This window comes from Equus przewalskii, chromosome 21, assembly GCF_037783145.1.
Source record: "Equus przewalskii isolate Varuska chromosome 21, EquPr2, whole genome shotgun sequence".
In the NCBI taxonomy this organism is placed as follows: Eukaryota; Metazoa; Chordata; class Mammalia; order Perissodactyla; family Equidae; genus Equus; species Equus przewalskii.
Genome location: NC_091851.1, coordinates 18,711,915 through 18,725,902, shown reverse-complemented (window position 1 = coordinate 18,725,902; position 13,988 = coordinate 18,711,915). Strand labels below are relative to the sequence as shown.

Sequence of the window (13,988 nt, the reverse complement as noted above, 5' to 3'; positions counted from 1 at the left end):
TAAGCGACACATGACTGTATATATTTCTACACCTATAAAATGGATTTTGAGTTTTCCCCACCAAGTGTACACATACAGTAAACGTTAAAACCCTAACAGAATTATAGTTAAAGCAATTCTGTGGCATAATTGGTGAAGAGATTTCGGCTAACGTGGGTTGTGCCTACCCCAGCCGTACTCAGGGGGAGAGAGGAAAAGGCCTTCACTCCTGCCACAACCATCCCCCGAAAAGCAAACTTTCTCATGTCACCTCCATCACTTAGGACTAGTGCATGTAACAAAAAGCAAAACAAAACAAAAAGAACTGACTTAAGACAGAAGTCTGCTTCTATCACATAAAAGGAAATCAGAGGTAGGGGTCAGGACCCAGTATTGCTAGCACCTGGCTTCCACCTTCAAGGCCACCTTGTGGTCCAAGAAGGCTGAAAGGCCTGCTGCTCTCACATCTGCATTTCAGGCTGGAAGGAGGGGGACAGGTGGACGGGCAAAAGAGGGGAACCCCTGGGGCTGAATCAGTGTCTCTAAGCAACCATGCACTTGAAGCTGATTGGCCAGAACTTAGTCACATGACTACACCAGCTGCTGGAGAGGCTGGGACACGTCATCTTTATTCTGGATGGCAGTGGACCCAGTTAAAAATCAGGGCTTTGTTACTGAGGAGAAAGAGGAGAAGGGATGTGGAAGTAGGCAGCTTGCCCTCTGCCACAGGACGTGCCCCTCTTTCAGCTTAACCACCTCTGCAGGCTCCTTGTTAGAGGGTTACAGCCTCACTGCTCAAAGTGGGTGGTCTGTGGACCAACAACCCAGCATCATGTGCGAGTGTGTTGGAAATGTAGACTCAGCCCACCCCAGACCTGCCGAATAAAAACTGCCTTCTACCAGGGTCTCAGCTGGTGCCTTTGCACATTCAGGTTGAGATGCACTGGGATAAAGTCTAGACTCAAGCTTGGAATGTGTGCACTTGTACTTTGCCTGGACTCCACCTAGATAGCCTGCTTTCTGGAGGTTGAGCTGTGGCTGTTCCAAAGTTCTCAGTGTCCCCTAGACAAGGCCTGCTTTAGCATTTTTCACCCCCACTTTTCCTTCTTCCCAAAACGTCCTTTGCCGGTTTATTTACCCAGCATCTTTTGAGAAGCTGCCCAAAGGTCCTGTCCTCTGGGAAGCTTTGTGCGACCCCCTGACAGTGGGCCTCTTTTCTGGGCTCTCAGCGCCTTGCCTAAACACCCATTACATCATGTTTGACACCGTTTAGTAATCAGGTTTCGTGTCTGGCTTCCCCACCCAGCAAGGAATCTCCTCAAAGCAGCAGCCCGGTCACCTTTTATCTTCCAAGTGCCCAGAACAGTCCTTGGACCCTATTAGGGGCTCCATAAAGGTTTGTTAAATTACCACCTAACGTTATTGAGTGCTTATGTTCTTCCAGGTTCTAAGTGCTTTAGATACATTCTTTCACTTAATCCTTATGACCACCCTCAGAAGGAGGTGGTATAAACTCATTTTGCAGATAAGAAAATCAAGGCCAAGGGAGGTTAAACCTTTTTAGTGAGCCTGAGTTCACTAGTAAGAGGCACAGTGAGCCTCTCAGACTGCATAGCCAGGACTCCTAAAAACCTCACAACAGAAAGAACTGAGGCCTACATGTTTGGGGAAGAAGCAGGGGAAAGTGGTCAGGTGGGATGGGCAACTCCTCATCCTCTGGAGAAGCAGCAATACCTGCATCTCAGATGTCTGCTCATTCCTCTCTTATAGTATGGATGGGAGGTTCTGGGAAAGACAGGCAGCTTCTTGGTCTTTCTTGCCCCTCCACCCTCACTTCCCTGTCCCCCTACCCAGCCCATGCAGGTGCTGTTCTCAGGTGAGGCCACCCACCGCAAATACTACTCCACCACCCATGGTGCTCTGCTCTCTGGCCAGCGTGAGGCTGCCCGTCTCATCGAGATGTACCGAGACCTCTTCCAGCAGGGGACCTGAGGGCCTTCTCACTGCCAAGAGTGTTCCTTAAAGAACCACTAACTCGTGACTGCCAGCCCTGCCCCTTGCTGCTGTGTGTTCCTAATTTCCTAATCCTCTGTAGAGTGGACTTGTATCTTTTGTAGGGATAGACACCCTAACTGGCTTTGGACCTGGCCCTGTAGCTTTTCCTTTTCTCCATGCCGGGTGGTGACCAGGGTGGGGCCTGTTGATTTACCTCTGTGATCTGACCTCTGACCTCCCTGTCCCTCCCCTCCCCCCTTGTTATTGTAAGTGCCTTCAATACTTTGCATTTTGGGATAATAAAAGAGGCTTGCCCTTCCCAAGTTCCTCAGCTCCTCTCTTCCATTTTCCTCAGCCTCTTGTGTGTGTGTGTTTTTTTTTAATCATACCTCCTTTGAGTAGGGGGATGGTGGGGGGAGCTGTAGCCTGGCTGTGGCCTCAGAAGAGCAGGTGCCTACCTTTACTGGAAGGGGGATCCCCTCACCCTAATCTGTTTGTGGTTGTTTGCCTTCCTGCTGGCAAGGCCCCTTGGGGATAAGGGCCCCTTACTGCCCAACCCCAGCTCCTTCAGGACAGGCATGGGTCTGCCTGCTGGCCTTTTGCCAGACTTCTCAGAGCCTGATTGGGTGACATGGCCATGTGGAGTGAAGGTTAGTTCCATGGGAGGGGACACCTGTTCAGGCTCCATGCCAAGCTCTGATGTGTTATTACTCAGTGTCACCTGGCCATGGAGCCCTGGGTCTGGCTATTAGGGTGCCTGCTGTTGACTTCTGGGAAGGTGGCTAGTTTGGCCATTTTTTGGGCAGGGAGATATCTCTAAGTGTCACCCACTTGCTATATTCCAAGGGCCTGCCACTTATTGCAGGGGAGTCTTTTCTGCCCTTTTTGCTGAGTAAACACACACACATACATATCTCTCATATGGAGTCACCTGCATACACATACACAAACCTACATACACTCACTCTAACCCAGATAAACCACCCCACAGCCTTATACTACACTTAACTACATTGACCCACACGCATGGAACCTTAATGAACATTTAGCCATTTTCTTACTCCAGATCTCTAGTGATAGAGTTTGAATTCTATAGAGTTGAGGGGTTGGGTGGTAGAGGAAGTGAAAAGCCAGGTGGGCCCCCCTGGCCTAACTCTGTGTGAGCTTAGGTTGGGTTTTCTTCTCGGAAGTTTAGGGCACTGCCCTTGATATGGCTCCACATCCTCTCCCCCCTCACCTCAGGTTATGATGGAGATGTCCAACATAGACACACCTATACTTGTGCCTATGTGCACCCACCCTCACACAACCCCATATGCATACCCACCTGCATGCATGTATCTAACAGGGATTCTTGCTTTGCCAGGGTTGATACACCAGACATCTTCATGGAGTTTATGTCAGCGATTCATAGTCACCTGAGGCATAACTTAAAGTATGTCTATATGTTAATTTATATATATATATATATTTTCTTTCTTTTCTTTTCTTTTTTTTTTTTTTTGCTGAGGAAGATTTGCCCTTAGTTAACATCTGTTGCCAATCCTCCCCGTTTTTGGCTTGAGGAAGACTAGTCCTGAGCTAATCTGTGCCAATCTTCCTCTCCTTTATATGTGGGTCTCCACCACAGCAGGGCTGATGAGCAGTGCATAGGTCTGTGCCTGGGATCTGAACCCATGAACCCCAGCCACTGAAGCAGAGTGCGCTGAACTCAACCACTAGGCCATGTGGCCAGTCCTAAAATTTTTTTGAATAGGGGATCCATCGATGTGATTTAAGCTCAATAGCCATAAAAGACGCTGAAACATCTCCCATGCCTGCCCTGAGTCCTTGCTGTTCCCACAGCTCCATGTTCTTAGTGTCTTGTGTATCCATTTCTAGATGTAAGTCAATATAAATACATACCCTTCTCTCTCCTTTTTATAGGAAAGTGGCAAAGTATTGTCCTGTCCTGCATTTTGCTTGTTTAAATTAACATGATTCTTGGAGATCTTTCCACACAGTACTTAGCAGGTGATGTAAATTTGGACCTTACTTTAGTCAAAGCCCAGAGTTACTTTGCAAGAAGCACCTTCTATTGACTTCTGCTTGGGAGGCACTGATCCAGCGTGGTCCCTCCCGACTCCCTGGATTTTCCCCACTAGCTGTGGTGGGACGGACAGAAGCACCCGGCACGTAAGTGTGGGGGAAGACGGTAATAAGCACATTCCCAGAATCACAGGTGTAGGCATTTGAAAGGGCTCCACGAGGGTAAAAGGGCCTAGTAGTCCGTGATTGCAGGATGGGGAGCTTCAGGTGTGGGCAAGAGGGAGGGAGAGAATTTTCACGTGGTGCGGACCGCCTGCCAGGCAGGGTGTCAATTGTAAATGCTGAGCGTATGGTCTGGTCTCTTTATTTGACATGGATGCCAAGTCAGGCTGGGGAGGGCAGTTTACCCTTGGGGGGGAAACCAAACCTCCGAGAGTTAAGTAACACACTCAAGGTCACTCAGGCAGGTGGTGATGCCGAGACGTGAACTGAGGTCTTACTCCACAGTGCAGGCTCATTCTCTTTATTGCACGATGAAGAGAAGAGGCTGGTGCCATCAACAAAACAAAACAAAACATTCTGAGGTCATTGCTGCAGAGAGTGGAAATGGGGACGGCCACACTAGGAGACTGTGTGGCAGATTCTACCGAAGCTGGCCATGTGCCCACCAGCATTTCCACTGCTGGGTGCACACCCAAGGGAAATGAGTGTGTATGCCTAACAAAAATACTTACCAGAATGTTCATAGCAACATAGTGCATCATAGCTAAAAACTGGAAACAGCCCAGCTGTCCATCAATAGTAGAATGGACAAACTGCAGACATTCATACAATGGAATAGCATGTACCAACAGAATAAAATGAGCTATTTGCAACAACATTGATTAACCTCAAAAACATGTTGAGTGAAAGAAGCCAGACACAAAGCTATATGCTGTATGATTTCTTTTATATGAAGTTGAAGAACCTGAAAAACTAATCTATGGTGTTAGAAATGAGGGGATGGCAGGTGCCTGGGAGGGAGTATGGGGTACTTTCTGGGTTACAGAAATGTTCCATATCTTGATCTGGGTGGTGGTTGCATGAGTATATACATTGGCAAAAATGCATTGGCTTATACACTTTTCTATATGTATGATATAACTCAATTTAAAAAGTTCTGAGGACGCCCTTCCCCCCACCCTCCCATCCCAAAACATATGGTGGTGTTGGCCCAGCGAACTTCCTCCATGCAGCAGAGATGACGCATCCTGAGAGCAGATAAAGGGAGGAAGGAGCTACTTATGCCCCTCTGGCTGCCCGGTGATAAGGACTGGCCTTGTGTTTACATAGGATGTCACCATTAGCAGACTCCTCGCCTGTGTCCCCTCATCTGGGCATCTGCAGCCACATAAGGGAGATGGGGATTGTATTACAGCCAAGGAAATCGAGGTTCCCAGGGGGATTTGCGTGGGGCTGTGCAAGGCGATGCAGCTTGGAGAGGATGCCATCTCAAGGGGAAGGGAGCAACCCTGGGAGGCAGGTGGGGGGAGCTTCGGGGACACACAGGTGGGGACAGATGTGGGAGGGGTGGCCCTGAAGAATTTGCCAAAGCAGTCAGTCCTGCAGTGTGCTGCCTCTACATCAAATAATTGCATAATGTGGGCAGCACTTATGATTTGCAGCTCCCCAAACAGATTCGAGGCAGATAAAAGCAAGAGCTATTCAGAAGCAAGGAGAGACTGGATGAACCAGGGGCACAGCACAAGTTTCTTGCTGTGACTAGGTTTCTGAAGCAGGCTTGACATCGACTGAACCCAGAGGACTCTATCAGGGGTGGCAAATGTGGCATGCTTGGGCCAACCCACGCAAATGCCCGCTATACAATTCTATCGCCTGTAGAAGGTCACTTGAGAGGAAAGTTCTTTCCTGGTACTGGATTCCACGTAGAACTGGCTGCATGATTTCTTGTGCTGTGGGCATCAGGGCATCCACAAGCAAGCTGTTCAGTTGTGGCTTTGTGGAAGCCTCGGAAATGTTCCTTCAAGGGGCCTGGGGTCCTCAGCAGGTACTGTCTCTTCCCACCCTTGCTGCTGGAACAGGTGAGCAGCATGTTGCCTCCCACTTCATGGGAGCCACTTGGAATGTCTGCCTGCCCACAGACAAATGTGGGAGTGAAGCGCCTCTGGTTTGAGTCACCGTGCATTTACTTGGGCCTGTTGGGATGAGCCCGAGGTGCAGAGTGAGGTGGGCTGCTGGTTCACTTCTAGAGAACTGCCTGTCTAATGAATGGTCTGCCAAACGTAATGGTAGAGTTCCATGAGGCTGTGTTTTCTCATAATGACTGGCTGGGCTGTTTGTGGCGGCTGCTCCTGATTTGTGCAGGGTCAACAAATCTCAGCAAACAGGAGGAGTTGTGGCCCTCCTAAGGCGGCATCTAGGACATCTACGCTCATCTTAGGTGTTTCATATAAAAAAGGAAGGGCTTGGTCACAGCCCTGCTTCGTGCTATTTAACTGGAGCTGATGGACGCAAAGCTGTTCTCGTCTCCCATGATCCTATCGGTGGTTGTTGAACACTGATTTTGCAGGAACACTGCGTCTCTGTCAGGGGAGGAAAATGTCAGGTGTACTTTATTTCAGGGAGCTCAGTGTTTGAGCGATTTTGATCTGCTGGATTGGGCGTTCCCTCTCCTTCACTGCAGAGCCCATTCATCCTTTTTGTCTTGGATCTGTCACTTTCCCCCTCTCACATGTGGGGCACACGGGGTCACACAGTCATCTGTCCACGCCCAGTTCAAGGCCACGACCAAGACCATGTCTTATAGCTCTTCCTTCCCATTTGTGAGCTACTTCAATGCCCTATCCAGCCACACGGACCATTGGTTCCCCTTTTGCTTCGCTAGTGTGGGTTAGGTTTCCACCGTTTGTGATTGGTCCTGACTAATTAAAATTGGTTCAAGGAGTGGGGATTTCAATTATCTATCATTTCACTCAGTCTCTTTCCAATCTCCTTAACTCTCTTGCCATTTGTTCTGTTAAAGCCGATCAACATAATCTCAGTCGTGGATCACTTGTCTGCTTTCTCCATAGTTGTGTCTGGGTCACCAATAACTACAGCTAGAGAAAAACACAGAGCCACGCCTGCCGGTGAAAACGCAGCAAAGCAAAGCAAATAACACAACACCGCCTACAGGATCTTTCCAGGGACTTAACATGTCCAAAGCAGAACTCTCGATCTGTTCCTTCCCAAATCTAATCTATTCGATTTGAATAACTGGCACCACCATTTGGCTCAGCGCGAACACCTGAGTCATCATTGACTCCTTTTTCTTTCGTACCCCATATCTGATCATCAGATTTGCCATCAGCAAATCTTGTTGGCTCCACCTACAGGACACATCTTGGATCTGATGCCTTCATACCTCCTCCACTGCTCCTCTCCTCCCTGCCCCGGAGGCTGCAGTAGCCTCCTGCGTGGTGTTCCGTCTTCCACGCCTGCCCCTTTTAGCCTGTTCTCCACCCAGCAGCAGTGTGATCTTTAAAAATAAGATCCAGTCATGCCCTTCCCTGGTTTCCAATGACTGCCATAACACTGAGCAGAAAAGGTGATTTCTAACGCCCTGTGTGATCTGTCCCCTGGTTCTCACTTCCTGCCACTGCCCCCTGCGCTTGGTCCTGGTCATCCCCTTTATCAGGAACGTATGCCCCAGATACTTGCAAGTCCTTCCCTGGCTGCATTCAGATCTCTGCTCAGCTGTCCCTTCTCCAGGAAGACTTCCCTAAGCCCCCATTTTCACAGCCCTCCCGGCACCCTCTGTTCTCTCCCCTTGCCTGTTTCTTCATAGTCCTTCTCATTCTCTGTCATTTTTGTGTTTGTTTGTATGTTTATTTATTTGTCTACCTCCCTCCCCCCAAATGTAAGTTACAGTGTCCAAAACAGTGGCTGGTGTAATAGTAGGTTATCAAATATTTGCAGAATGAATGAACAAGTGAATGAAGAGGCCAAACTGAATGGTGCCAACCCTAGACCCACCCTTAGTGTCGGCTGGCAACCCTCCTGGATGTCCCTTGTCAGCTGTCTCCCCTTCACCTTCAGACCCCCTGCCTCTTCACTGTCAACAGGCAAAATGGTCTCCTGTTTCATAGACAAAATAGAAGCCACTTGAGGCAACTTCTTCACCAAATCTACGAATAGCCATCTTTTTTGACCTCCCCCGACATAAAGGAAGTGTGTGACCTCCACTTGTACATCCCATGTCCCAGACTTGGGGACCTTGCCTCCTCCTTTCCTCTCCCCTTCACTGGACTCCATCCTTCCCACCCACATTACTGTGTGCTCTATCTTTCCCATCACCCAACTCCTCTTGCTACCACCTTCCCTTGCCTCCCTTTCAGTCAAGCTTTAGGGTTTCTATGCTTGCTGTCTCTGCATCCTCGTTATCCTCACCCAGGAAGGGCTGGGCCGGCTCACCTTCTCACCAAGGCTGGGAGAGGTTGAGGGGGCCTGGCGCCTCCAGGGACTCTGGAAGCAAGACTAACATCATGGGCTGAACCGCGTCCTCTGGCGCCATCTGCTGGCCCTGTGGGGCTACAGCCTTCTTGCTGCCCAGGGAACCCGTGTGTCCTAGATTCTCTGTGAGCTTTTCTGAATTGTAAAAAAACCCCCAAACCCAATAAATCACACAAAGTGTCTTTACTTAATGTTGCGTGCGTGAATAAAATAAGACTGCAACTTATTCTAGAGTATCAGTGATTTTTCATTCTCAACAGTAAAAAGAGGCCTTGTTAGCCCCCAAGTTGAGATCATTTCTTTTGTGTTCATTCACTGATTCATTCATTCTTTTGTTCATCCACTAGACTATAAGTGATTTCCTTTTGTATGCCAACCTCTATGCTAAAAAGGTTTAATTATGCTTCAATAAATACGTTTATTAAATAAATCAGTCAACAAGAAATGTGAACTTATTTTGTTCCCCAAGTGAAGCTGGACTGTATGATTTCAATTATTTTAAAGTTGTTAAGGTTTGTTTTATGGCCCAGGATATGGTCTAGCTTGGTATATGACCTATGGCTCTTGCAGAGGATGTGTATTCTGCTACTGCTGGGTGGAGTGTCCATAGATGTTGATTACGTCTTTTTGGTTGATAGTGTTAATTTCCTCCATATCCTTGGTGATTTTCTGTCTTGTTCTATCAACTCTTGAGAAAATAGTGTTAAAGTGTCTAACTATAATTGTGTTTTTGTTTATCCTTTCAGTTCTATCAGTTTTTTTGTATCCATAGACTTTTTTTTAGACTTACAGAAAAAGGAAGCATCTAGAGTCCCCCCCACCATTTTCCCTACAATTAACGTCTTACATTAATGTGATACATTTGTTACAACTTGTACCAATACTGGTATATTGTTATTAACTAAAGTCCATAGTTTGTTCAGATTTCTTTAGCTTTTACCTAAAGACCTTTTTTCTGTTCCAGAATTCCATCCAGATACCACGTTATATTTAGTCATCGTATTTCCTTAGGTTCCTCCTGGTTGTGACCTTTTCTCAGACTCTCCCTGTTTTTGATGATCTTGACAGTTTCGAGGAGTACAGTTAGGTATATTGTAGGATGCCCCTCTATTGGAATTTGATATTTTTCTCATGACTAGACTGGAGTTACAGGTTTTTGGGAGGAAAATCACGGAGGTAAAGTGCATCTCATCTCATCATCTCAAGAATACATACTGTTAACATGATTTATGACTGTCGATGTTGACCTTGATCACCTGGCTTATGTCGTGTCTGTCAGGTTTCCCCACTGTAAAGTTACATCCCTCCTCCCCCCCTTGCCATACTGTCTTCTTTGGCAGGAAGTCACTATGGGCAGCCACACTTAAGGAGATATGCTCCCCTCCTCCAGAGTAGAGTATCTACGTTAATTTATTTGGAATTCTTCTGCACAGCAGAATTATCCCTTATCTCCCTTCACCTGCCCTTTATTAATTTATTCAGTTGTTTATTTGTATCAGAATGGACTCGTGGATATTTACTTTATACTTTGGATTATCCGATACTACTATATTTTGTTGTTAAATCGTTCCAGCTTTGGCCATTGGGAGCTCTTTCAATTGGCTCTTATGTCCCTTTGATATACCCCCCTCTATGTGTTCTTTTTTTTTTTTTTTCTTTTTTGAGCACTTCCTTACTTTCTGGCACTACAAGATTCTCCAGGCTCATCTTGTATCTGTCCCACCCCAGTCCTAGAAACAGCCATTTCTCCAAGGAGCCCTGGTTCCTTTTAATGGAGAATGGTATTAGACACCAAGATCTGGGCACTGGGTGTGCTTGTTGCTACAGGGGTGTCATTGTTTCTGGGCCCTCTCAGCTGACAGATCTGTGTGTATACTAACCCATGTACATATGTACATGTCTATAGATATTTCTATATTAAGTGTAACTATCTGTATCCATATTAAGTGTGAGTTCTTACTGATGACTCCAATTCTAATCCATTACCACATGGATCATTCTAGCCTCCTCCCATCCCCTTCATTCCTGAAGGATATTTTCACTGGAGCTAGATTTCTGGTTGGCACTTCTTTTCCTTCAGCACTTAAATGTTGTGTCTTTCTTCTGGCCTCCATGATTTCTGATGAGACATCTGCTGTCTTTAGAGTTGTGTTCCCATAGTAAGGTGTCATTTCTCTCTTGCTTCTCTCAAGATTTTGTCTCAAGTTGCCAAAGCTTTCAGACTCAGCATCCAGGTAATTCCTTTTAATGAAACTTTCTTGTGATGTTACTGCCCTATCTACCTCTCCCTGCCCCCTCGAGAAGCAATTTTCTGTCCTCTGAATTCCCTAAGCCCTTCGCTTTGCTTCTTACCACCTCGTCGTTTTGGCCTTGTTTGCTAATCATGAGCCCAGGTGTCTTGCGTGGCTCACAGGGATTGCATCTTTGTATCCCCATAGTGTCCAGGTATATGATAGGGGTGCAAAAAGTGTTTATTACGTGGATGAAGGCAATAGAATAATTGGTGGAACTTCTAATATTTTTAAAAGATTAATTTTTAATGACACAATCTCCTAAAAAAAAAAAAAGAAAAGGACTTTACAGATAAAGCTAGTGTTTCCTGTGATCACCTTCCTGAATTCTGATCCCTCCCTGTCTCCTGAGGAGTTTGGCGTTTGTCCTCCCAAAATATTAAAGAGTATTTCGACATACATCCTGTAGAAATTACATAGTATCTTGTGTGCATGTGTCTTTTTAGATAAATGGAATCGCCCTGTCCGTATTCTCTTCCAATCTGCTTTTGTTCACGCAACAGGAAGAATACTCTCTGTGTTTAAAGTCATGGATCTCATGTATTCCTTTTAAATGAGAGACAGAATTTCATTGTATGACCATACTTCATTCAAGTATCCACTTTGCTAAAGATGGACTTTTGTTGTTTCTAAGTGTTCGTTATTACCAACAATGCCGCAATAACCACAGACAATGCCTGTGTGTGCCTGTGTGTGAAGGTCCCTGTATCATGGGGCATCATTATTTTCAGTTTTGGAAGACACTGTCAAATTTTCCTGAAAAGAGGTTTACCAATTTACACTCCTCCCAATAAGGTGTGAGAGCACCAGTATTTATGCAACTTTGCCATCACTCAATGTAAAGAAAAATCGATGTTTCTTTGTCACCAGGTAGGTGAAATGAGTGTCTCATTTTTGTTTCAATTTGCATTTCCCAACTAGTGATGATGTGGATCAAGGCTGCCCCAGGTAGAGAAGCCCAAAGTGTCCTGGCCTACATGCCGATCTATATGACCCGATGGATTTTATGGTGTGGATCAGGGCTGCCCCAGGGAGAGAAGGCCAGGGCATCCGGGCCTACAAGCCGATCCATATGACCCAATTCATATCTAAAGTTATACGACCACACAATCACCAGACCCCACCTGCACTGATACCATTTAATGACTTTTTACATCAGCTTTCCTCTATCTAGTAAAAGTAAGTCACGTACCCATGCCTTATAAATTTAGCCCTAACCCTCAACACATTGCAGCTCTTCACTGCCCATGGGTCCTGTCCCCATGCTATTCTCTGAATAAAGGAGCACTACTACCAGACCTTGAGAGTCCAAGAAATCTTTCTTTTGACTCCTTGGCTTACTGAGCCTGCATCATTTCTTCTGGTGGCCCATACGGGGAGCTTGATTCATGGGCTTGTGAGCTTAAGTTCTGGTAAGTGCCCTTTCCTTCCTTGTGCCTTCTTCTTTTTCAAGGATGGATCTAAATTCACTTATTCATCAGGAACCTTCTTGGACAGCTGTATGAATCCACGTTTGCTGCCCATGGCTACTCTATGGGGTAAATCTTGGCATTCAACCTGAAGAGAATCAGTACCTTAAGCCTAAGGGTGATGAAGAATGACTTAATCCCTTCCTTCCTAATCCTGTCTCTAACATATAAATTTTACATGGGTGCAGGTCGACCACTTAAGTCAGTAGGACAGTCGCCAATCTCCAAGACTCCCATGGCAGGTTTCTTTTCCTAAGGCTGGATTGGGATCCCTCCCTATGGCTCCTGACCACACTTTGAACCTCAGGAAAGTCCCAACCGGGACTTTAGTTCAAGAGAAGTACCAAATCCTAAGCTTTGGATGAGTATGGGGACCCCTTCTTGGGAGAATGGCTCCAGGATGCAATTGGGTAGAATGTCCCCCAGACCAGCGGAAAATTCTTCCCTGTTTTTCTCTATTCTTTTACCTCTGGGACCATTCACCAGGCACCTATTACTGCCAGGCATAATAGAGAAGGTATACAAGGGATGCAATGCTGGGGGATGCCCCCATCATCCCTTGCTATAGGAAGCCCACAGGAGGAACAATGGGTAGGACGCTGCCCTGGGTTCAGGGAGGATTTTCAAGGTAATGGACCCTTTTCTTTCATCTCTCTTGAAGTTAAGGTGGCCATTTTGGTCTCCTTTTGAGGTTTGCAACTGAGAAACAAAGAAATCTTTGACGGTGCTTTATCGCCATGGGGAATGCCCCAAGCATCCCCGGAGACTCACCCCTCAGGTGCGTTCTAACTAATTGGAAACACTTTCAATTGGATGGGATATGCCCCAGAAACTCCATCTTGGAGAAAACTTGAGTGGTTTCTCTGTCTCTTTATGATGTAGTTGGACAGGTAGATCAACCTATAATGTCATTCAAATTACAACCCAGTTTCTGGGAAATCAAGAGCAACTGTCCTTAGAAAATCCTCCCAAGACTGGAAATACAGCTCTAGAGGCAGTTCAGATTCCACCCAGTTCCTTTATCTCAAAAAGGATTATTATCTCCCCTCTCCAGGATCTATTATCTAGCCCATCACTAATTCCTAAGACTGAAGAAATAAAAAAAAAAGGAAAAAAACAGCCATAGAGTGCCCTTACCAAAAAATCTAGCATCTTAAATGTCTTCTCGACAAATATTAGTAAAAAGGCTCAAAACAAAATTTGGATTCATAACTAGTGAGATTTGTATTACAGTACCTGATTCATGGCAGTAATTTTGAAAACAATAGCTATGGAGGCTCTGTGTATGTGTGTCTATACAAAGCCAGTCAATTTTGACAAACTCCCAGAAATAACTCAGGGAAAAGAGGAAAACCCTGCTATTTCTCAAGGGAGATTAGCTGAAGCTATTCGAAAATACACTAATCTAGACCCTACTTCTCTGGAAGGGATGACTATTCTAAACATGCACTTCATTAGTCAATCTGCTCCAGACACAAGCCAAAAATTGGCTAAATTGGCCTTGGGTCCTCAAACACCTGTACAGAGACTTTTAGAGGTTGCTACTCAGGTGTTTAATGATCGGAATTTGACTCTTAAACAGGATAAGGACAGAAGGGCAAAATTACAGGGTAAGGTACAGGCTCACATTTTAGCAGCTGCCATTGCAGACATGCCACAGAAACAGGCTAACCAGGGGCCCAAGTCTCAAACTACCAATGCCAGAGGCCGGGGGTAAGTCCTCTTGTTACCGTTG

At 46.1% G+C, this 13,988-nt stretch overlaps 1 protein-coding gene across 7 annotated transcripts in view; it reads left to right on the top strand.

Annotated features, from left to right (window-relative positions):
• SMOX (spermine oxidase) overlaps positions 1-2,328 on the top strand; it is a 36,765-nt gene extending 34,437 nt beyond the window's left edge. For 6 of the 7 annotated variants that reach the window (XM_070587917.1, XM_070587914.1, XM_070587915.1 and 3 more), the window contains one exon: positions 1,834-2,328. In XM_070587917.1, coding sequence (XP_070444018.1) covers positions 1,834-1,971 — 138 coding nt within the window. In that variant the 3' untranslated portion in view covers positions 1,972-2,328. Of the gene's footprint in view, positions 1-1,285; positions 1,376-1,833 lie in introns of all 7 variants that reach the window. The other variant, XM_070587919.1, reaches the window with a different exon arrangement.
• The last annotated feature ends 11,660 nt before the right edge of the window (positions 2,329-13,988 follow it).